We start from the raw sequence: 25994 nt of genomic DNA on the forward strand, positions 1-25994 counted from the left end.
GTGAAGAAGGTTCTTGGGAGGAGGCATGTCTTCCGAAACCGTTTCCTACAAAACAAGCGTTCAAAGATCAGCTTCGAAAAAGGAAAAGACGGACTACAAGAAAGCTCCTAAGTCAGAGCGAATACCTTCTCCGAGGACTGAGAAACCTTCGCCTTCTTCGGATGCACAGAAGACTTCAGAAGAGTGCTACCCTTCCTTTTCCTTTGATCCTAAGAAAAGGAGACCAAGGATCAATAAATTCAGAGGAAGACAAAAGAGGAAATAAAGAAAAAAGGTGAAGTACCCGGTTCCTAGATAAAGAGATATCTATCCGAGCCGGGGATGAAACCGAAGGAACGGCACGCGGCACAGCGTCAGTCCCAGGACCCTAGAAAGGTGGTCCAGGACCAAGACGTTAGCCGACGGCCAACCAAAGAGAAAGAAAAGACAAACAAAAACCGAGCCTATAGAAACACTCACCGGATCCGAAATTGTCCTTAAAACAGGAAGCACGACCTTCACTGGAACAGCTTCGGGAGAGGAGGCAGAATCCCACGGATCAGCTCGAACTTCGGATGTCCGAGCAACACCCGAAGGAGACAACACGTAATCCTTCAGGCGAGGATTACGAGGATTCTCTTTCCCGAACTTGTAATCAGGAGCCGAGTCGTGAATAGTTTTCAGATCCAAAGAGATGCCCAAAATCTCAGGATCAAGGCAGCTAAAGCCGTACTCTGCAAAAACAAAGTACAAAACGAGTCAGTAAAACGAAGGAAAAAAGAGGAGGACAAACTCACTGAAACAAGGTCCCAGCCGAAAGACACCTACCCCTGTCAAAAATCCTGCTGAGACCGGCGACAGCAAGAATGTCCTCCCGCAAGATGTAGTTAAGGTTCGGGAGCCAGCTAGACGGCAGTTTATAATTATCCTCCCGAGCCAAGAACCACTGGAGGAGATCCACGTAGTGTTGATGGTTCCGATCCGGAGCAGCCACGCCCCCCATGTCAGGATCAGGAGTCACAAACCACTTTGGAGGGCGATAAAAATTGGGGTGCTTCGGATCTGTCGGCACGCGAACAAGCAACCACTCCGTCTTCCATTTATGGTCAGAGCTAAGGTAAGGGTATGCCGTAATATAGTTCGGCTCCCCTCTCCTTCGGGACTTTTTGTTGATGATGGTCCACCAACCATACCCATCACCCTTGGAAGCATGGTTGAAAGACAGATCGTGGAGATCCCGAAAAACGGAGACAGAGCAGGGAAAGTTAACGAAGTCGCACACCCATCTAAATCCGATGATGTGCCTCATAAACTTGGGTGTAAGTTGGGCCAAACTGATGTTGTACGACACCAGGAGCTCGGAAATGAACGGATCCAAGAGAAAGCGGAGGCCGTTCTCCAAGTGATGAGTGTACACAGCGATGAACCCCCTCGGCGGATGAGTCACCCGAGGACGCTCCTGATCGGGAAGTTCACACCAATACCCCAAGGCGTGCTGGATTCCGTATAGCTCCTCGGCCCTCCGATGGTAATTCCCCAGCTTTGCCTCCACTAACCAGTCACCACTGATCGATTTCTCCAACGGACCATCGATCTTGGTGGTCTCATGCAAGATCGGGGCATACTTGCCTTTCGGATCAGCTTCAGTCCAATGAACTGGAAACTCAGGGTAAGGACGGCGTACACCCGAAGAACCAGCTTTCTTACCAGAAGTAGCGCGTTCAGACACGCCAGACCCGCCAACAGCACCATCTTTGGAAGCGTCCCAACCAGTTGAACGTTTCTCCACCGGCCTCTCCGAAGGCCAACCCCTTGAAGTCTTCTGTACCCTTCCCGAAGGCACATCCTCCCTCTCACTAGAGGAGCCAACGACGAACTTACTTTTGCCTTTGTTCTTTGCCATGGTTGCGAATTCTCGGTCTAGGGTTTAGATTGAGGAGTAGAGGAAAGAACGAAAAAGTAAGGAAAATTCAGAAACAAGTTACCTTTTTCCGAAGCGGAATTCGCCGACAAAGCGAACGGCGCAAGTTCCCGAAGTCTAGAGCTGACCGAATTCCGTAGATCTGAAGAAACTCGAAAACTGCGATCGCCAGAAAAACAGAGGAAGTGTGTTTGAAAGAGAGAGAAAGTAAAAGTTTGAAGAGAGCTAAGCGCCTTGTATTTATAGAAAAAAAGAGGCGCATCAACTTCTTTTCAAACCCACGATCTCCACGACACAATACAAGTCCCAACACTTGTCATCAATGCAAATCATCCCTTTTCAAAAAAGAGAGGGAACTTTTGGACTTCTGACAACTGGAAACCCACCCATTTAATTCTAAATGGACCGGGTCTGGGGGGGCATGTTGTTTGGGCTCCCAATTGATATTCAATTGGGCCACTAAGTCCAAAGCCCAATGGCTCTAAACAACAGCATCAAACCTACCACTATGGCTATTCAGCCATCCATTAAGGCCCAAGGCCCAATAGCAATAAATGACCTATGGGCATTTATTATGCAAACACTATAAATAGGCCACCAAGGCTCACACCTCAAGGTACGTCCAATTTATCGCCTTAAGACTACTCTTCTAGATAACTTCTCTCTAGAATCCGAGCATCGTTCTTACTTAGGCATCGGAGGGGCTTTCCTCGGAAACACCCCCGAGGCTAGTGACTTTGCTCTTTTGCAGGTGAATTCGGACTCGACTCATTCAAGCAAGCAAGATCTTCAACACATACGAAAGGGCCTTCATTCGAAGCCCATTGTTTCCATCTTTACAACACCGGAACAGTAATAATTGGACAAAAACTTAAAGACCACATATATTTTCCTGTTGAAATGCATGGTCAGCCTGCAACCCTACAGTGCATCCCACTAATAATTACTCCATCCAATTCGTCCCTAATTATTTGCCCCATACAAATACAATAATAGTAATTTATTAAGATTGATTATGCAGAATATAGAATAGACTAAATGTATTTCATGTGAGACTAAAGTTGTGGTTCCGTAAACTTTTATGATAATGAAACAATCTTTTTGAGACAGTCTAAAACAGCAAGTGGAGCAAATAAAAAGAGACAGAATGACTAATAACTGTATAAAATTGATTAAATTTTACCCTGCAAGTATGTCTGGAGACTGAAAGCTTCCAAAACCCAAAACCCAAAACAACAAAATAATGTTTGATCATATAGTGAAGACATTCTAGCATGACATGATTGCAATAATCTCTTTCATCAGATAATATGTGTCAGATATTTCGACAATATGCATGCTATAGCATCAAAATTTAATTTGCTATATTTATATCGGATAATGAGTGGAGTAATTTGGAATCGGGTCAAGTCGGGTCAATTTTACGATAATATACATATACAGGTGGTTTATTATGAAAAATATGAAGTAGATAAATTAGCCATTATTATAAATGTCATACAAAGCAACATTAGTCTATATTTTGTCAATGTAGGACAATTCAATTTCAACTAAGTACGATTTGAACCGAGTCGATCAGTTTTATCAGTTTAGTTATTTAATTGTCGTACGAAGTAACATCAGTCTGAATTGTGTTAATTTTAGACTAATCAGTTTTTAAAAAGTATTGTTTGTGCTGATCGTGTCAGTTTTATCAGGTCTACTCTTTATGCTTCTTAATCATGCATGCACCAACAAAAAAATTGGGGAGGGAAACAAAAAATATATTTGATCAAAGATTTATAAATAAAAGATTTGTTAATGTGTTAGGGGACTCATCTTAATTATGATGGGTGATACTATAGCAACCAACAAGATTGCATGTTACTCTTGTAGCAAAATGGCAATGCATTTTGTTTTTGCTTTGTATATCTCCAAGTATTGAACAAGTTAAAAATGTGAACAATTTTCTCATTATACATTGCATGTGCTTCCCAAAATCAATGTCTCTAGTAATTAGAATCTCTTGAGTTATTCACAAGATCTTTAAAAGGGCCTTAAGCACATGCATCAAATTAGATCAATTAATTAAACTATATTTAACATCTAATTAATGCCTTAATTTTGTCATTATCTTGATCTAATCAAAACTCTATGCAAGAATGTACATAGGGATGGGCATGGTCTCATTCATGCCATTCTTATATAGAAAGTACATTGGAAAGTTAACTAGCTTAATGGGTAAGAAACATAAGAATTATTGTGTTGTTGAAATTTTCTATATAATTTTTTTTTTTTTGCATTTGATTTAATTTGTGACATATTTCGAGTTCTTTTTCGTAAATGTAGGAATGTGGATCGAGGACACGAGCGAAATCTAAGAGCTTACTATACTAAAATGATTTCTTTTGTTGTTTAATTCGTGCTTAATTAGTACAATTAAAACTATCTCTATACTTGCTTAAAGGGTTACAATAACTCAATAAGCAAATTACTATAAGCAACTGTGATTGTACCATGCACAAGGTGTGTAATAGAAATTGTCGTTAATAAATACTACCTCTGTTTCACAATACATGCAACATTTCTTTTTTCACGTATTCCAAAACGTTTTTTAGACATATTTCCATTTTTTTTACAGGCACTAAACAGATTACACTTATGAAATGTTAAAGAGACCAACCATACGACCCTGTGTAGGTCGTTCATGGGAGTCCTTAACATTTTCTCTAGAAATATGAAAAACATTGCATGATAGAAACTGCTTCATACGGCCATTTAAAGCCCTTACACACCCAAAGTTATTTCGATGAGCTCTACTAGCTCTTACAAGCTTTGAAACTATAACATTACGAACTACAAGCATAGCCAGTGCTTTGGTCGATGGCCCTTGACTGTTGCCTTCACCTTGCGCGCCCACATTCTCCTTTCTCCTCCGGATGAAGCTTGGGCGATAAGCAATAAGAAGAACCCTTAATCGGTGGAACTTGAAAGACGACGAAAGAAACGGAAGGACATGAAGTCCACGAACCGGTTGAAACGACTTTGTGAGCAAGGGGATATGCTCACGAACAAACTCGACACTCTCAAGAACGAGCACCCAGAGTCTCCCAAAGAGACTCATCTTAGTGAACATGCTATGAAACCCCCAAATTTTCTATTGTGTATAAGTAAAATTATAAAAAATTTACTTGCACAAATGATTATGAGTATAATTCACATGTAAGTATTTGGCTAGTTATCTCAAAATCTCAAATTGAAGAAAAAAAAGGGAGATTATTTAACACATAACATTAGTGAACTACTCCACCTATCACCAATTAGTTTTGAGATGGAACTCGTTAAACTTATGTGTGGTTAAAAGTTTCTCTTATATGGCTTGTGTATGCCCCGGTGAGTTTATCACAAATCATTACTCCCTTCAGTCAGTGTATAACTTTTAGAATCTCAACTTTTTATAATTTTTCCTCACATAAAATTTGAAGTAGTTATATTTTAGGTCCATATCTCAGAGACCATTAAAATTCAAATGAAGCAAACAATTAAGAACAGAATGAGACTTCAAATGGATAGAATAAATTTGTGTGAATAATTCATATACAAAACGTCCCATAAAATGAAATAAAAACTTTTTTTAGTGATGACTTTATTGGGATTAATGTATAATAATCCTCATCTAAGCCATACCCATTCTAAAACCTAAGAGTACTTAATTTTTTTTTGTAGGTAGTTCCTAAACTACCCCTACTAATTCTATACACTGCAATACAATTCCTCAGGCCCAAAATACAGAGCCCATGATTCTCAAAAGCCCAAAGTATAGGCCCATAATATAAAACCAACAACAAATTCAATTTTTTTCAACAAGCATAGAATCCAGCAAGTTCATCCAAGGACTCAGGCATAGGGTCAGCATTCTCCAACATCCAAAGCAAGTGTTCAAACAACACCACCTCACACCCTTCCACCGTGATCTCGTCATCGGCGGTAGATTTTCCGGCCAACTGTTGGAGGATAGGGTGGCCGACTACGTCGGTCGAGAGGAGGTACCGCCGCCTCGACTTCCCTACGTACACCGGGTGTAGGGTGGTGGTGGTGGTGGAGGAGGTGTCCGAGGAGGCCGAGGAGGAGAACGAGCTCGACGAGGCGGTTACGGAGTCGGATGATGATAATGTGTTGTTTGTACGGGTAGTTTTTCCAAAGGAAAGTTTCTTCATTAGGTTTTTTAGCTTTCCTCCTTTTGCCATTTTATCCAAACAAGGCCTTAGAAAACTAGTAAGAATGTTGAGACTTGAGAGTTTTTTTTTTTTAGAGAGAGAAAGATGTGAATTGTGATGGTGAGATTGAAGTGGAGTTTTTCTAGTATTTATAGGAAAATGATTGAGAGATTAGTTTTGTAGTTATTTGAAATTGTAAACATAATTATTTTGTTGGATCAAGAGTTACATAGGATAATAATAATACTAATACTAGGGAATTAAATTAAGTTAAGGTTTTTTGTTTTTAGTTTTTGATATTATGAAATTAAAAAAGAAAAGGAAGAAGAAAACAAAGAGTGAATTATTGTAAGGAAAATTGTGGGGACAATGTTGTTCCTTGGGTTGTTTTTACTCCAAATGGAAGATTTTGGCTGCATTGCTTCATGATCTTATTTGCCCCAAAATATTATTATTATTAGAATGATTTACATTGTTTGATTATCGATCTACCATCTGGATCAATATCGCATATACTATTTGCTGTTTCTAAAATTTAGAGATCACAAGGACATAATAGTCACGACAATACAAGTTTTTAAGAAGATTATCGGAGGTGGAGTATAATGAAATAATAGATGTTGTTATAACGGATGCAAAGAAAGATTAAATAACGTAATAAAGAACACAGAGATTTAACGTGGTTCACTAACAGTGTGTTAGCTACGATCAGAGGCAGAGGGGAAGAAAATTTTATTGATCTTGAGGAGTACAGATTACAGAATACAACTAGGTTATGATCTAAAGAGTTTATATATATATACTTCCTCCGTTTCAGAAAGTTCTTTACGCTTTGGAAAATGTGTCCAAAGTACAAAAACTTTGACCGTAAATTTTCACCATTATATACATCAAAACATTACATGTAAGATCTTGTTAGATTGGTGTCGAGATGTATTTTCAGAATATCAAATTTTTATAATTTTTTCACATATGAAATTGGATATATTAGTAGTTAAATATTGCATTGGAATCCGTGCAAATAGTAACTGTAAAGATCTTTTTGAAACGGAGGTAGTATATAGCACTCTCTAGACAGATGCGGAAAAGCCCAAAAAATAGGCCCAAAACAGATAAATCTAGTCCAAAATAACAGATACCGTAAAGTTCGGGGGCGTTGCCCCCGTACCCCTAAAACCAGGGGCGTCAGTCCTGGACCCCGACTCGCTGACCGGACAGTGAGATCCCCGTGCTGGAAGCGTTGTAGTAAGGGATTTGACCGATTCAAAGCATTATTCTAACATATGTGATACTTAGATCGATTTATAATAATGTGACAATTGAATTGGGGTGAGGTTGGGTAATAAGCTAACTACACAATCTATTTGAAGACTGAAAGGAAACGATCGCGTAACTAAAATAAATGCGAGACTTAGATTTATGATAACGTTACAACTAAATAGGGACGAGAGGGATAAGCCTTTTTTTGGGGGTTACTAAGGAATAAGCTAAATTGGACTAAATTCGTTTCTGAAAACTCTTTACGCTGGAAAATGTGTTTAAAGTATAAAAATTTTGACGGTACATTCTCACTATTATATACTCCCTCCGTCCCTTAATACTTGTACCGCTTTCTTTTTCGGGCCGTCCCTTAATACTTGCACCGCTTCTATAAATGGAAATTTATACCAATATTATATTATTTCTCACAGTTACTTACTAACCCCACCTACACCCATATTCCCTACAAAAAATCATTTAAAAATTCACACCCCACTCATTACTCTCCACCTCTTACACATTTCCCACTAACTATATTAAAAAATACCCCATTATCAACTAACACCCATTAAATTAATAAGTCAATTCAAATATCTTAAAATTCACACCCGGTGCGAGTATTAAGGGACGGAGGGAGTACTTCAATATTTGCATGTACAATATGATCGTATTAGATTTGTTTCGTATTTTCAAAATATCAATTTTTTATAATTTTTTCATGTATAGAATTGAATGTATTATTGGTTAAATATTGTATTAGAATCCGTGTAAACAGCGAGTGCGAACTTTTTTTTCTTTCAGAAACGGAGGTATTGTTGTTTCTAAATCGAGAAGGTCGATACATTGTCACAAACAAACAAAACAGTGTTTTGTGTGTCTTTCGGGGGAGGGGAGAGACAGTATTAATTACGTGGGTTATATTAATATTGTTGATAATTTAACTGATTAATAATTATGGTGATCAGTCAATCTTAGACAAAATTAGCGCCGATTATTCGTTCTAATAATAATTAGCAGAATATGAAATGTATCTGATCTCTACAATATAGCTACACTGCTTTCTTAATTATTCTTAATTACATGTATATAAATATATAATTCTAAATTAATTAGGATTTAGGAGCACATATAATCCCGATTGTTTGGATAATTTTGATGACATATATAAATTCCTGTTGCACATGCATGTCACTTTCAAAAACAATTTATAATCATCATTCATCAAATGCAAACAAATTGGAGAACTTCATGGGCTAAGGGGGAAGGATTAAGGCATGGTGCATGCCGTGATGTCGCACAAATCACACAAATATAATTCTATGTTCTGTCTTATAACGGAAATGAGAAATTTATAAATAACATAAATAAATTAATACAGAGATTTAACGTAGTTTACTGATAATGTGTTAGGTAGGTCAATTGGTAGATGAAAGTTTTATTGATCTTGGAAGTACTAATTACAAAATACAACTAAATCATAACCTAGAGACTTTATATAGTAATTTTTAGACAATTAGATGCGAAAAATCCTAAAAAATAGGACCAAACTAGATAACCTTAAAGAGGTCCCGTGCTGAGGCGTTGCAGTAAGGAGTTTGACCGATTCAAGGCGTATTCTAATTGATCATTTTTCGCACGGTAGATATTTGTCGGTTCGTCTTCTATCAAACCATCTTATATATACTTAATTTTCGGAATATGTTTAATAACCTACTAACTGGGTTAAAGCGGATGATCGACATTATGACATGGAGTAGGTCTCATGCGCATAAAACTAATAATGTCATCATTAAACAAATGTATTATTTGATCACAATGTGTAACAATTTGATTAAAAAATGTAACTATTTGGTAAGAAGTTGATCTTATAATCAACGAAGTCTTGGCCTAATAGCCGGTTAAGACTGCATACAATAGATTTTAGGAGAAAGAGTTGGTCTTATACATACAACCGTCGTCATATATAAGTTGTATTAATGTATACAATTCTAATTTCTTACCAAATAGTTATACTTTTTAGGCAAATAGTTACTCAATGTGATCAAATAATTATATTCTACTATTATTAATTATACTCTCCAATCAAATACTTAGCCAAATACTTATCTTTTCTAATACTGACACCAACAAACCTACGCATGCTGACAACAATAATGTATACTCGACTCAACTTGGCTTATTTACACCTTTATATATAGGCTCAACCGCTCAACCCTTCATTCCTTCACTTGGTTTGCACATTGAAAAATTAATAATGTTTTTTGTTTTAAGAGCAGGTGTATTTGCAATAAATGTTGATTGTTATAGTCTTGGATTGCAGAAATTAATTTATCATGGGTGAAGGACAATTATACCTTAGAGAGTTAGAGCACATGGATATCCCATTGACCCATTCCTAGTTTCCTACATACTACAACTTGATAATAAATACAAAATTACTCGTATCAACAATCAAATCAAATTGGCGGCGCAAAAACATTTACACATGAATATATTTATTATTGCTTGTATGTAAAGTATGCTTGGAATTGATTAAAGTCGATTATGGAGGTAGTATGTATATATGACATGGGATTGAATTCCACTTATAACATTTGATCGGCTACGCTTCCTATCTATCTTAACCGATTAAAATTTATGTCATATTTTTCATATAAACATATATACTACGTATTCTTTTTACGATAAATAATAAATTGATAAAAGTAAATGATTACTTAATTTGTAAATGTATAATTATTATATTCCTAGCTTAACCAATTGCTTGTTGGTTCAGTGATGATTGAGGCTGAACTTGGTAGGGAGAACCCGTGTTCGATCCTCCGCAACAACAATTGGAAGGGAACTGGAACCTAACCACCCAGAACTCGCCCCGAATCCGGATTAGCCCTAAGGGTGAATCGGTGTTAACAACAAAAAAAATTATATTCTTAGCTTAAGCCTCAAAAAAAAAAAAAAAAAAAAAAACTCAGGGTAATAAAGTGTAATAATGAGTAAGAGGGAAACATGAGGTTGAGTAATTAATCAACTAATGGTGAAGAAAATGATTCGACTTTACTTTGATTTTCGGATGTGGGGTTTCCGATTGGAAAGGTTATTGATTTGTCGTTAATCTTATATCACCATCGCAATTCGACGATGACACCATCTAAATGAGCACAAATTTACAAAAAATAAACTCGAATAAAATTCAAACTCGGGGCAACACCACGCCCGAGCCACATACTAGTTAACAAGTATAATAGTCTGTCATTTTGTAATTAACAATTTTTTTGTCGGATTGTAATTAACACTGCATATCACATAAATTACATCTTAAAACAAAATTTGTAAATGTGTGACTTCAAAAGGGATGTGTGTGGTGATAAATGTTTATGAAATTGGATGAGTAACTTGTGGCATGTAAATTTAAACACCTGTTTTATACAAGACCTATTAAAAGATGGTAAAACAAGAAAATAATCAAATTATTGTGGACAAAATTAATTTTGAAACATAAATGGAGTACAATTTGAGGGTTTTGTGAAATGCTCCATACCTCCCCATGTGGAGCTTTAATGCAAGAAGCTATAACCTAAGGACTATATGTCTATATATATGGTTGAGTCAAATTGGTTGGTATAAAACTAGGGAGGAAGTACAAATACATATCAGATATGTATGGGGAAATACATATCAGAATATAAGACAAAATAGGAAAAAGGACAAAAAAATAATTAAATGGTACTTTTCTAAACACAAATGGTACTTTTTTTTACAGAATTGTACTTTTTTTACAAAATGGTACTTTTTTTTACATGAATGTTACTTCCTTTTTTGTCTTTTAGCTATTTATCTTTTAGTTGATATGTATGTTTCCACACATATCAGATATGCGAAAAAACGAACCCCTCAAAACTAGTTGCCGGGTGTATTATTTGATCAAATAGTGAGGTCATTTTTGTTGATTTGCATAGTGTAATGCCATAAGATGGACATGGATGTAAATTAATTTAATTAGTGTGTATTCTAAGCTTGGTTTTTTTTTCTCGATAAGGAAATTAAAGAAAGTCAGGTTAGACTCTCGGGAAGGACCAATCTAAGTCATCATTGTGGATGATGAGGGGTAATCTTACTCAAATCGTATTAACATTAAAGCTATATTCCGTTCGATTTATTTTGACTTATTTCAGACAAAATAAGTTCAGAAAGTTCAGATAATATAAGTTCAGCAAAAATAAGTTTTTTTTTTCAGACATTTTCACACACAAATAAGTTTATTTCAGATAAGATAAGTTTTTTTCAGATAAAATAAGTTCAGTTAAGTTTGCATAAGTTCAAATAATATAAGTTTAGTCAAAATAATTCCAATAAAACGAAGCCTAAGAATAGAATTAGAATAATTAGATATAACTTACTGGGATAAGTGTCATTAGAACATGCATACAAGCGACATTGTCTTAAACTAAGTACTTGATATATTTTTAATCAATAGTCGTTACGTACTTTTAATTCAGTAAAATTCACGTGAAGAGAACTTCTACATTTATTGGTCTTGAAATTCTTTTGAAATTGAAATATTTTTTAATGAAATTGGACCCTTAATCATATAATACTAACCAATTAAGTTTAATTGAATGATTATTCTTGTCATAAAGACATAATGAAATCCTGCTTATATTAGGAGAGCCAAAGATCTATTAAACAACATAGCAATTAAGAAACAATAGACTTAGCTTGAATTCTTGATGCTTTTAATTGAATGATTAGTTGACAAACAGAACCAAAATTAAAGTTCTTTTTGATAGAAGAGAGTATGCATATGGTGGTTGCCCTCCATAATTTGATCATATTTGTCTCATTACCATGCATATAAAATCTGATTGTCAGTACTCAGTTGATCTTGTTTAATTAAGATGCTAGTTTTTGTAGCATATAACATATGTTTAATTTGTTTGTATTGTGTTATCTATTTTTGTTTTCTACAATTAAGTAAATACGAAGTAGTTTGTAGAAATTGGCAAACAATTATTGTTAAGAGTTAGAAAATGACTAGGGGAGCTAAACAATGAATATTTCAGTCTCCACTCTCTAGTGTCTCTCACCTTCACTGGCCACCGCCGCCTCATAGAGGGGTAAAGTGAGGCGAAGGGAGGGGCAGAGCCGTGGAGGAACCATTGACAAATCCAAAAAGTATAGATAATGGAGACTCTAAGTATAATGGAAACTAATTGAAAATAGGTATTTAAAGAAAAATGAAAATTTGATTTAATTAGTTTATGTTTTTGTCAGAGAGGTCATGTGACCCCACTTATAATCCCTCCTTCCGCCACTGGGAGGAACATGGTGACGGCCAAATATAGTGTTAGACTGGTAGGGAGATGGACGTCAATGAAATATGAAAGCTAAAATATGTAGGAAGCTTTAGGATAGACAGGAATTTTGACACAACTGATAGTTCAGTAGGAACACTTGACAAGAGGGGGGTGAATTGTTTCTTGGGAACTTGAGTAAGTTTCTTGCGGAATTTAAACAATAAAGAGACTGAGAACAATGAGCGAAGAAAGATATAAAACGGAGGAACCTTCTTGACCCTAATCAAGAAGAACCTCACTACTCTTTTGTATTAATGCAATAACTCTATTACAAATACACTCTTTAACTCGAGCTCCTCTCGAACACGAGTTCCCCACAGCAATCCCCTTCGATTACTGTGCTACTCTTTCTCTCTCTGACTTAACTCTTTAAGATAGATTTTGTAGAAATCAGTTGTGTTTTGAAAAGCCAAAACCCTTCTCCTTTTATAGAGGAGTTTTACCTAAGGTTGGATACCCATGTTCTCCTCAACTACCCACTAACTGTTACTGCTCAGTAACGTGGGCATAGTTGGAGAGAAACAGGGAGACCAAATCAAAACACTACTTGCACGTTTAAACAAACATACGTGGGAGAGTTTTAAGGATCATGGAAAATCTTTTGCTTGAGAAACAAGGAGAATGAAAACAGAATCCTATGTTTACATTTATTAATTAAATTCATTTTATTTATTAACAAAGATTTTCCAAATTAAAACTCTTTTATAATTACAGTTAATATATTTCAATTTAAAACGTACCAAAATACTTAGGTTCCTTTCGTTCCAAATTACGTATAAACAATATTAAATACTTACATAAATCCTAAACATAAACTCATATGTTGTAGTCTTCATGTTACACCTTTAGAAGCTTCACTCGAAGTCTTCCCAATTTGTTCCTTCTCTGGAACATCGAGGATCCACATAATATATGAGGATCTCGCCTTAGGAACTCGCCTAAGGATCTCGCCTTTGTAAACTTGCTTAATGATTATATCTTCAATGTAGTGTCTGACATGGATCAATTACTTGCTTATATTCCACGTTGCTTAGTTTATCCAACTCAGGATCTCCTTAACTTAGCATTATCCCACTAAGGATCTCGGAACCTATTATGCAACATAACTTAACCAATTGTCAGGAGTTTTCTTTGTCATCATCAAAACTTTAGGGTCAACAATATTCCCCCTTTTTGGTGATGACAACAAAAGCAAACTTTCACTAAATGTAACAATAATCAATTAGCCTAATATATAAAGCAATAAATTAAATAAAGTATTTTTATAAAAATTAATCTAAACTTCCTAAATGAAATTAAGGGAAATTGAAATTAATTTTTATTTTGATAAACGAAAATAAAATTAAAAACGAGAAATAAAATTTTATAAACTTACATCGACAAGAGAGTAGTGAGACGGACTCAAGTGATCAATTTAAGTTAAGTTTGCATTCATTTCCCCCTGTTGGCATTAACAAAAAGTAGAAAAATACAGTACTAATATATACCGATTATAGCGCCCTCCGATCAACGGTTGGCAAACTAAGTTAGCCTCAAAGTTAAGTTCCAACGTACTAAATTCGAATATAAAACATAATATTTAACAAGCCAAGTTTTTAGAGATACGATCATTTATGAGTTCCACGGAAATAAAAGAATAAAAGTCGTTATGTTTCCCAACAGAGGGTTACATACAAAAAAAAATTATAAAAGATAAAAATAAAAAGTTCCATAAAAAATCAAAAGCATAATGTAACACAAATGGATAGGATCAGGAAAGATGGCTTGGGTATGTAGCAAGTTTAGGTTGTTCCTTTCTCAACTGCATATCGATCCATATCCTTTCTCAATTTTTACTACTTCTTTGCATTCTTCCACTTTCTCATTATTATCCTCATTATCACAAGATATATCAACAAACAACAGAGGACTGTTCACCTTAGGAACCACGTTGTTAACCTTTTCATATGTACCTCCCTTTTTTTTTTTCGAAACCACGTTGTTAGGAACCACGTTGTTTTTGGAGAAATAAAACAACGTCTTCCCTTTAATATTTACATCATAACCCATAAGTTCCTCAATATCAATTGCAAGCCTCTTCACCAAATTTACATCCTCAACCAAAGGAACACAAGATGATATAATTCCCCCTGAGAACGAGCACTCCCTTTTTTCGGGTTTTTGGAAGGACCCCACCACCGACCTGAAGGAAATAATGCCCTTGGTCCAAGTATGCATTCTATGTTAAGTCTAATAAATGCGGTTCAGTATTAATTAACAAGTTAATAATTCAGTGAGATCAAGTGAGCTGAATGCCTAGCTAGAGGCCGCTTCAGTTCAAATGGAATTAATAATATTAATCCACAGCTTACTCTTGACTGAACCCGTAGGGTCACACAAATAGTACGTAAACGGATCAAGTATTTAATGGCATTAGATACTCCATCTATGGATATTCGGAATCGACGGATCTTGGTTTCAGTGGGAGCTGAGATCGTCACAGGCAAGAAATGAATACTCCGGAAACGATGATATTGCCGGAAACGGAAATATGGATCGTATCGGAAATATAAATATTATCCAAGTCGTAGATGTTGCCGGAAACGGAAACATGGTACGTATCGGAAAATATTATCGGAAATGGAAATATTGCCAGAATCGGAAATATTGCCGGAAACGGAAATACTGTCAGAATCGGAAATATTATCGGAATCGGAAAATAATTCCGGAAACGGAAATATTAAATATTTGTTCGAAACGGAAATTGATTCCGGAATCAGAAATATTAAATATTGTTCGTATCGGAAATGAATTCCGGAACCGGGAATTTAATCGGAAGCGTATCGTACGAATTAGCATCGGACGAGGCCTGCCGGACGAAGGCCCAACACGAAGTCGGGCCATCGCCCAGCAAGCCAAACGCGCGCCCAGCCAAGGCAGCGCCCAGGCCCACCGCAAGGCAGGCCCAGCGCGCGCCTAAGGCCATGGGCCTCGCTGCGTGGGCTGCTGCTTGCACGCACGCATGGGCGGCCCTCGTGGCTGCCGTGTGTGTGTGTGAGTTTGTGTTCATGCACGATTCCTAAAACTATTAGAATTAGTATATGATTAAATTCCTATTCCTAAAAGGATAAATTAATTAATTAGAGTTCTTGTAGGATTCTAAGTTTAATTAATTCGTATCCTACTAGGATTCCAATTCCCTTTCCATAACTCTATAAATAAGTGCCTAGGGTCACATATTTTCAGAGATTCATTCAAGTATTCAAAGTGAGTTTTGAGAGAAAAATTCAGCCACATTCCTTGCTCAATAGTGCCGAAAATTCTAGTACCTTAATGGCGATTCTAGTTGGTCAATCTTAAGGCGGATCCGGACGTGCTGTGGACTATCTATGGAGGGACGACACTTGGAGTCCTAAAGACTTGTTCTTGTTCGGTTCGGGCGCAGCTAGGGAAGGCACGCAACAAAGAGTATGCATCTAAATTATGCTATATGATTATGTGTAAATAATATGTATTCCTGGCTTAATGGTTGTTTCCGCATGATTTATGTATTGTCGTATGTATCATAACCTAACAGTGCTATCACGAGCCCCTTATTATTTTCATAATCTAAATTGCATGAACATGGTTAAATATTACAAATTTGCATGAATTAAAAGGGGTGATTAATTTTCGTAATTGTTAATTAATTGCAAATTGCGTTTATTTAATTATACGTACGCAGTTTTTCGGCATTTTCTTCGTTACTCATCCAAATCGAGTGATTTTTGTGTCAATTCCGCATGTAAAAGGCATTCTAAAATTTTGACAAAAAGAATTTTTTTCTGCCGAACCCAGAATTCTCAAATTCGAAGCCTAACTATGACTTTTCGAAGGTTTTAGTTTTTCGAATGCAAAATTTCGTAAATTTAAGATGTTAAATTAAATATTTGCGATTCTTGTTGATAAATCTTGAATTTTTGATTGACCTACTGTATATGTTTAACAAGTTTGAATGCCTAGCCTTGTTAATTATGCAATCTAATTTGTAATTATGATTAATTTGTTGAAAATTAGAATAATTTAGAATTAATTTGATTTTCATAATTAATTATAATTTAATTAGAAACCTATGATTAAAAACCACCATAAAAATTGTAAATTTATGATAATTTTAAATTTTTATGACCTAGACTTAAATCCAAGACAATCGGAAATCAATTGAATAATAAATTTTCGATTTTTCGCCCTAAAATTATGAAATTAATATTATTTATTAATTTGTCATTAATTTTAAATATAAATTTTAAATTTTTATGCGATTCGTTCATATAACTTGCACGCACAAAGCAATGGACGCTTCGTGTTACCCTTAAGGGGTGTTGTATAGTGCGGGCATGCGACGACGAGCAAGGGAGCTCGTCGCCCGTGCGGCACGAATGCAATGAGCAAGGCATGGTGCACGAGCACAAGGCAGAAGCCCTGCCTTGTGTCGTGGGCCACGAGCTATGAACAAATGGGCATGGGTGAAAGGCAAGCCAAGGCAGTCGCGTGTGGGCAGCAAGCGAGCTGCGCCACAACGCGCACTGCCTCGCGCAAGGGCGCGCAGCCTCGCGCAGCGAGCGCAAGCTCGCGTGCCACGAGCGCTGCGCCCAGCGATTGATCGCGCGCAATTGCTCGCGCGCACAGCGAGCGATGGCTCGCGCGCACACCGAGCGATGGCTCGCGCGCACACCGAGCGATGGCTCGCGCGCACAGCGAGCAATGGCTCGCGCGCACAGCGAGCGATGGCTCGCGCGCAGCGAGCGCTGGCGAGCGCGCACAGCGAGCGATGGCTCGCGTGCGTCGAGTGCTGGCGCGCGCGCAGCGAGCAACATAGCGTGCGATGGCTTGCGATGGAAGATGCAGCAGCTATGCGACGAGCGCATGGGCTGCGCGCACATGGCCAGCGATGGCTGTGTGCGTGTGGCCCATGGGCGTGCAATGCGTAGGGTGTTTGCGTTGCGATTAGATCGTTTTGAATGTTTAATTTGAAAATTTTCAGTTTACGTAATTTTAATTAATTTTAAAATTAATAATTTAAATTATTTTCTAGGATTTTAATTTTGAATATTGTAATTATAATAAATTTTATTTATTCTAATTATTTTACTAAAATTAAAATCATGAATTAATTTAAATACGACTGAAATTAAATTAAACTTTTTGGATTCAATTATAAATTTATATGAGCTTTAAATTTTAATTAAATTTGTATGTTTCCGGTTAGACTTGAAATACATTTTTATGTTTAAAATTAGTAAAGCATATGAATTTATTGGTTTAAGTGGGAGCCCTTTTAGTCATAAAAATCTTGATTAGGTCTACAAATCCTTAAGGTTAAAACAACTTGATTAGAATTAATAAGGACTGAATAATTGGTAGATTATTAGTGCCCTTGATTAATTGCTGCAAATGTTTACATGATGCATAATGTATTTTACTAACCAGCTATGTGGGCCATTCATGATAATGAATGGGTGAATGGTATATATTGTATATGTACTGTTTTGCAGGTTATGAAGTGACTAGTATGGCCCAAATAGGATAGAAAATATGGTCTGCGTACCATTAATTTGAATGTAATTGGTCTAAAGTACCAAAGTTATTTTTCAATTCAAATATGGTCTGCGTACCATCAAATAGTTGTAATTAGTTATAGCTTATCCTATTTGAAGAAAATGGTGCCTCCCACGGAGATTTTCAAGACAGACTTTGAAGTCAAAGCTTCAAGATGAAGTCGGGCCATACTAGATCACATTTATCTTATGCATGTTTTAAGTTATTTATTGCTTTTAAATATGTCTTAAAATGCATGAGATCAAAAGCTTGATTATGTTGCATGATTAAGGATTTTAGTTCACTTAAAATCTAACCAACATAGTAAGAGCCTTAAGTTCCAAACTTAAAAATTGAGTTAAAAGGTGCCATGCCAAAATATACACTTGCTTGGATATCCTTTACATCAATCTAGTAATAGTTTTCGCTCAGCGAGGTGTTACTTATTGGTCCTAAAGGGGCAAGGTACACAAATAATTGTGAGTACATGTTAGTTTTGGTGAAACTCAACGATATAAGTAAGGAGTCCTTTTATGTCGTGGCAAAATCGATAGGTTTACCTAATAAGTTCTTAGACGTACCTATCAACCAAGAATAGTTTCTAGACTATTAGCAAAAGGCTTTTGCTTACCTAAGATGTTCTAGGATTAAGTCGACAAACTGTGCTTAGTTCTTCAATGATTTTAGGATCTTGGAATCATTTTATTCACACCTGCCGGAACACATAACTTGAATAAAATGCTTAATAAACATTGAATTATGCATGTATGCTAGAATTTAAGTTTATTAAGAGAAACTGTGAATGGTTATTTATTTGTTTATTCTTTTCAATTGTAGTTTTTAATATGGAAAACAACAATCAAAACATCATCATGTGTTCTGAGCTTATGGTCAAGCTGAACCTGGCAAATTTTCTTGAATGGGAAGCTAAGCTAGTTGAAATAGTCAAACTCAATGGACTTGAGTATGTACTGTCACATCCCATGCCAAGCTACTATGCCAGAGACATGACCCCTGAGAGATTTTACGCCTGGGATGCGGATCTCAAAAAGGTTATGAGTCTCATGCTGAACAATATCCCTGATGATTGGGCTAAAAGGTTTGTAGCTTATGAACCTTTTACGCTCATCAAGAATCTGAGGGATATCTGTCGTGGAAGTACGGAGGACAGGGACCTGAACGTCCATGAGTTGATTGAATCAACGTCTGGTCTAAAGGTTGGTTCTCCCAACAGGTGTTATAGGATGGAGGTCCAAGAAACACATGTTCAGCTCCTTCGCACTAAACAGAGGGTAGGCGTCCCACTGAGGTTCCATGTGGATCTTATGTGTTCATACTTTGATCGCCTAAGTCTACTAGGAACACCAATAAGCGAAAGGATGGCAGTCTCTATCTTGCTCAATTCACTACACAGTGGGTTTGGTCGCTTCAAGCAACTATACCTAAGTGAACCAAGAGAAGAAACAGTTGTAGAATTTGTTCACCTTGTCAGAAAGGCTGAAATAATACTGGACTGTGAAGCCAAAGATTTACTCAAGGCTAGAAGGAGACCGTTAAAGAAAGGTGGAAAGTCCAAGGGCAATGCTAAATCAAAGCTGGACAAGTCCACATCAAGCTGTCTTTATTGTGATGGAATAGGCCATTACAAAAGAGAATGTCCAAAGCTAAAGGAAGATCAGAAGAACGGGACAGTCGTTCCATCTTCAGGTATTTTCGTTATAGACTGTATACTTGCTAATTCAACTTCTTGGGTATTAGATACAGGTTGTGGCTCACACTTATGTTCCAATCCACAGGGACTAAGAAGAAGTAGAAAGTTAAGCAAGGGTGAAGTCGACCTACGAGTGGGAAATGGAGCACGGATTGCTGCATTAGCTGTAGGAACTTACTATTTGTCGTTGCCCTCCGGGCTAGTTTTGGAACTGGAAGAATGTTTCCATGTTCCAAGTCTTACTAAAAACATCATTTCAGTTTCTTGCTTAGATGCTAAGGGATTTTCCTTTTTAATAAAAGACAATAGTTGTTCGTTTTATTTTAAAGAGATGTTTTATGGATCTGCTAGATTAGTCAATGGACTTTATTTATTAGATCACGACAAACAAGTATATAACATAAATACCAAAAAGGCCAAAAAGGATGATTCAGATCTCACCTATCTGTGGCATTGTCGATTAGGCCATATAAACTTGAAACGCTTAGAAAGACTTCAAAAGGAAGGAATTCTAGAACCATTTGACTTAGAGGATTATGGTAAATGCGAATCATGTTTACTTGGCAAAATGACAAAGCAACCTTTCTCTAAAGTTGGAGAGAGAGCAAATGAACTATTGGGTTTAATCCATACAGATGTATGTGGACCAATGAGTACAAATGCTAGAGGTGGTTTCAGCTACTTTATCACTTTCACTGATGACTTCAGTAGGTATGGTTATGTCTACCTAATGAAGCATAAGTCTGAATCCTTTGACAAATTCAAGGAATTTCAGAGTGAAGTAGAGAATCAATTAAGCAAGAAGATTAAGGCACTGCGGTCTGATAGAGGCGGTGAACATCTGAGCTATGAATTTGATGACCATCTGAAAGAATGTGGAATTCTATCAGAATTGACTCCTCCTGGAACACCACAATGGAACGGTGTGTCGGAACGGAGGAACAGAACCTTGCTAGACATGGTCAGGTCAATGATGGGTCAGGCCGAACTTCCATTAGAATTTTGGGGACATGCACTAAATACAGCTGCACTCACTATAAATAGAGCTCCGTCTAAAGCTGTCGAAAAGCCTCCATACGAATTATGGTTTGGAAAGCCTCAAAATGTGTCTTTTCTTAAGATTTGGGGATGTGAAGTATACGTCAAACGATTAATTTCAGACAAACTTCATCCAAAATCTGACAAATGTATCCTTGTGGGCTATCCAAAGGAAACAAAGGGGTATTACTTCTACAATACATCTGAGAACAAGGTGTTTGTTGCTCGAGATGGTGTCTTTTTGGAGAAAGATCACATTTCCAAAATGACAAGTGGGAGAAAAGTAGACCTCGAAGAAATTCGAGTCGAACAACAAACTCTAGAGAATGCTCAAGATGACATTCAGGATGAAACTCAGAGATCTTTAGAAGAATCTGGTGAGAATCATGGTCAATCTAGAAATATTACCCCGCGTAGATCGCAAAGATATAGATCTCAACCGGAAAGGTACTTAGGTATTTTGACGAACGAGAGCTATGACGTTCTATTACTTGAAAGTGATGAACCTGCGACTTACAAACAAGCTATGACGAGCCCTAGCTCCAAGCAATGGCAAGAAGCCATGCAATCTGAATTAGACTCCATGTCTGAAAACCAAGTATGGGATTTGGTCGATTTGCCAGATGGCCACCAAGCCATTGGAAGCAAATGGGTTTTCAAACTGAAAAAGGACAAGGATGGGAAACTTGAAGTTTTCAAAGCTAGATTGGTTGCAAAAGGTTACAGGCAAGTCCACGGTGTGGATTACGATGAAACCTTTTCACCAGTTGCAATGCTAAAGTCTATTCGGATAATGTTAGCAATCGCTGCATATTACGATTACGAAATATGGCAGATGGATGTCAAAACTTCTTTCTTAAACGGCGTTTTAACAGAAACTGTGTTTATGACACAGCCTGAAGGTTTTGAGGATCCAAAGAATGCTAAAAAGGTATGCAAGCTAAAGAAATCAATCTACGGATTGAAGCAGGCATCCAGGAGCTGGAATATACGTTTTGATGAAGCAGTCAAGGACTTTGGTTTCATCAAGAACGCAGACGAATCTTGTGTATACAAGAAGGTCAGTGGGAGCAAAATTGCTTTCCTAGTATTATATGTCGACGACATATTACTTATCGGAAATGACATTCCTATGTTGAACTCTGTCAAGATTTGGCTTGGGAAATGTTTTTCGATGAAGGATCTAGGAGAAGCACAGTACATATTGGGCATCAAGATTTACAGAGATAGATCTAAAAGGATGATTGGACTTAGTCAAAGCACTTATATCAATAAGGTGCTTGATAGGTTCAAGATGGCGGACTCCAAGCGAGGCTACCTACCCATGTCTCATGGAATGACTCTAAGCAAGACTCAGTGCCCAAAAACACTTGATGAGCGTAGACGAATGAATGGGATTCCATATGCATCATTGATTGGTTCAATAATGTATGCTATGATATGTACACGCCCGGATGTTGCGTACGCACTCAGTGCTACGAGCAGATACCAGTCAGACCCAGGATAGGCGCATTGGACTGCTGCCAAGAACATTCTGAAGTACCTGAAAAGGCACAAAGATGACTTCCTGGTCTATGGTGGAGATGATGAATTAATTGTTAAAGGCTATACGGACGCAAGTTTCCAAACCGACAAAGATGATTTCAGATCACAGTCTGGGTTTGTCTTCTGCCTCAACGGAGGAGCAGTAAGCTGGAAAAGTGCTAAGCAAAGCACCATTGCGGATTCTACAACTGAAGCGGAGTACATTGCTGCACATGAAGCAGCAAAGGAAGCTATATGGCTAAGGAAGTTCATAGGTGAACTTGGTGTAGTCCCCTCCATTAAAGGACCAATAGCCCTGTATTGTGACAATAACGGAGCTATTGCACAGGCAAAAGAGCCTAGACACCACCAGAGAGTCAAGCATGTACTTCGTAGATTTCACCTTCTACGAGAGTTCGTTGAAAGAAAAGAAGTCGAGATAAGCAAAATTGGAACTGATGACAACATATCAGATCCATTAACTAAACCTCTGCCGCAGGCGAAGCACAACTCGCACACTGCAGCTATGGGAATCAAGCATATTGGAGAATGGCTTTGATGTCTCTATTTAATGTTTTAAAGTTTTAGAGTTTAAATCTTTGTAAAACATTATTGGTTAATCATTCACAATAAATGAAAAGAATTCATTTTTCCATTTAATTTGTGGTTTATTAAATGATGAGTCCCTTCAATTTGACGATATATTCAAGATAGACTGTCAGGACCAGTCCTATGACTAAGAAATGTCTATCAAGTGAACTTGAATGTCAAAGGTTGAAAATGGTCCCTAGTCGGAGTTTTCTACAAAATTAGACGCATAGAAAACGTTAGACGATTAGAATGCAAGATGACTAGTAGTTCTGTTTCTTGAACTATGTGGACATGGCAATGTCATAATCATTTGCATAGATACTTACTTTGGGAAGACTAGTATCGGACAAGACCTATGAAACTTTACTGTAAGAGATGAAAGTCTGTCATAAGTAAATTTCATTAAATTATTAGACACTAAATCCTCAATACCTGAGTGATTTGAGATTACTTGTTTGAGAACTAGTTGCTTTGACGTTGACCAACCGTCGCACCGTAAAAGGAGGCTATAAAGGCAACGCTCAGGTAATCACCTATCAAACGAAGTCTAATCTCAAGATCGCAAGATTGGGATTGTCCTCCCATAAATCGGGATGAGATGCTTAAAAGTTGTACAAGGCCACTCGGAGAGCTAGAAACTGTGAAATGCATGGCCGTGCTCGGATGAATCATAGGCTATGATTATCTGTTTATTTGATCAGTTGAACTCTGAAACCGAGGAACACCTCTGGACATAATAAGGATGACAACTCTTACCTTATGTTCAAGAGCAAGCATCGAGCGACAAAGGAATTAGGAAATGCACACTTGTCCCTAAGGACAAGTGGGAGACTGAAGGAAATAATGCCCTTGGTCCAAGTATGCATATAATATTAAGTCTAATAAATGCGGTTCAGTATTAATTAACAAGTTAATGATTCAGTGAGATCAAGTGAGCTGAATGCCTAGCTAGAGGCCGCTTCAGTTCAAGTGGAATTAATAATATTAATCCACAGCTTACTCTTGACTGAACCCGTAGGGTCACACAAATAGTACGTAAACGGATCAAGTATTTAATGGCATTAGATACTCCATCTATGGATATTCGGAATCGACGGATCTTGGTTTCAGTGGGAGCTGAGATCGTCACAGGCAAGAAATGAATACTCCGGAAACGATGATATTGCCGGAAACGGAAATATGGATCGTATCGGAAATATAAATATTATCCAAGTCGTAGATGTTGCCGGAAACGGAAACATGGTACGTATCGGAAAATATTATCGGAAATGGAAATATTGCCAGAATCGGAAATATTGCCGGAAACGGAAATACTGTCAGAATCGGAAATATTATCGGAATCGGAAAATAATTCCGGAAACGGAAATATTAAATATTTGTTCGAAACGGAAATTGATTCCGGAATCAGAAATATTAAATATTGTTCGTATCGGAAATGAATTCCGGAACCGGGAATTTAATCGGAAGCGTATCGTACGAATTAGCATCGGACGAGGCCTGCCGGACGAAGGCCCAGCACGAAGTCGGGCCATCGCCCAGCAAGCCAAACGCGCGCCCAGCCAAGGCAGCGCCCAGGCCCACCGCAAGGCAGGCCCAGCGCGCGCCTAAGGCCATGGGCCTCGCTGCGTGGGCTGCTGCTCGCACGCACGCATGGGCGGCCCTCGTGGCTGCCGTGTGTGTGTGTGAGTTTGTGTTCATGCACGATTCCTAAAACTATTAGAATTAGTATATGATTAAATTCCTATTCCTAAAAGGATAAATTAATTAATTAGAGTTCTTGTAGGATTCTAAGTTTAATTAATTCGTATCCTACTAGGATTCCAATTCCCTTTCCATAACTCTATAAATAAGTGCCTAGGGTCACATATTTTCAGAGATTAATTCAAGTATTCAAAGTGAGTTTTGAGAGAAAAATTCAGCCACATTCCTTGCTCAATAGTGCCGAAAATTCTAGTACCTTAAGGGCGATTCTAGTTGGTCAATCTTAATGCGGATCCGGACGTGCTGTGGACTATCTACGGAGGGACGACACTTGGAGTCCTAAAGACTTGTTCTTGTTCGGTTCGGGCGCAGCTAGGGAAGGCACGCAACAAAGAGTATGCATCTAAATTATGCTATATGATTATGTGTAAATAATATGTATTCCTGGCTTAATGGTTGTTTCCGCATGATTTATGTATTGTCATATGTATCATAACCTAACACGACCGTCACTCTTGTCGCGGGTCGGTGCTGCTTCTCCCCATTCCTCTCGACGAACATAACTGAAACAGAGGGGTGGTTTTGTGTTTGGGTCGTCGGATCGCGAGTTTTAGGTTTGGGCTGGGCGGATGATTTGCGGACTTGTTGGGTCGTGGATGGGTGGTGCGAACAGGTTGGGTGTGCGAATTTCGGAGGGGTTGTGCTGTTTTGTGAAGGAAATAATGCCCTTGGTCCAAGTATGCATATAATATTAAGTCTAATAAATGCGGTTCAGTATTAATTAACAAGTTAATGATTCAGTGAGATCAAGTGAGCTGAATGCCTAGCTAGAGGCCGCTTCAGTTCAAGTGGAATTAATTATATTAATCCACAGCTTACTCTTGACTGAACCCGTAGGGTCACACAAATAGTACGTAAATCAATCAAGTATTTAATGGCATTAAATACTCCATCTATGGATATTCGGAATCGACGGATCTTGGTTTCAGTGGGAGCTAAGATCGTCAAAGGCAAGCAAATGAATACTCCGGAAACGATGATATTGCCGGAAACGGAATTAATATGGATCGTATCGGAAATATAAATATTATCCAAGTCGTAGATGTTGCCGGAAACGGAAACATGGTACGTATCGGAAAATATTAATGGAAATGGAAATATTG

At 37.5% G+C, this 25994-nt stretch overlaps 1 protein-coding gene across 1 annotated transcript; it reads right to left on the bottom strand.

Annotated features, from left to right (window-relative positions):
• Window positions 1-5421: 5421 nt before the first annotated feature.
• Window positions 5422-6381, bottom strand: LOC130466819 (auxin-responsive protein SAUR76). Its single transcript, XM_056835400.1, has one exon. It carries the CDS (start codon window positions 6124-6126, stop codon window positions 5740-5742), a length of 387 nt encoding a protein of 128 aa, XP_056691378.1. The 5' UTR covers window positions 6127-6381; the 3' UTR covers window positions 5422-5739.
• Between the last annotated feature and the right edge of the window lie 19613 nt (window positions 6382-25994).

Source organism: Spinacia oleracea, chromosome 2 (assembly GCF_020520425.1).
Source record: "Spinacia oleracea cultivar Varoflay chromosome 2, BTI_SOV_V1, whole genome shotgun sequence".
NCBI lineage: Eukaryota > Viridiplantae > Streptophyta > Magnoliopsida > Caryophyllales > Amaranthaceae > Spinacia > Spinacia oleracea.

Excerpts from the sequence above, each read along its gene's own strand:
- LOC130466819 (XM_056835400.1), bottom strand. The coding sequence starts at position 6,126 with ATGGCAAAAGGAGGAAAGCTAAAAAACCTAATGAAGAAACTTTCCTTT.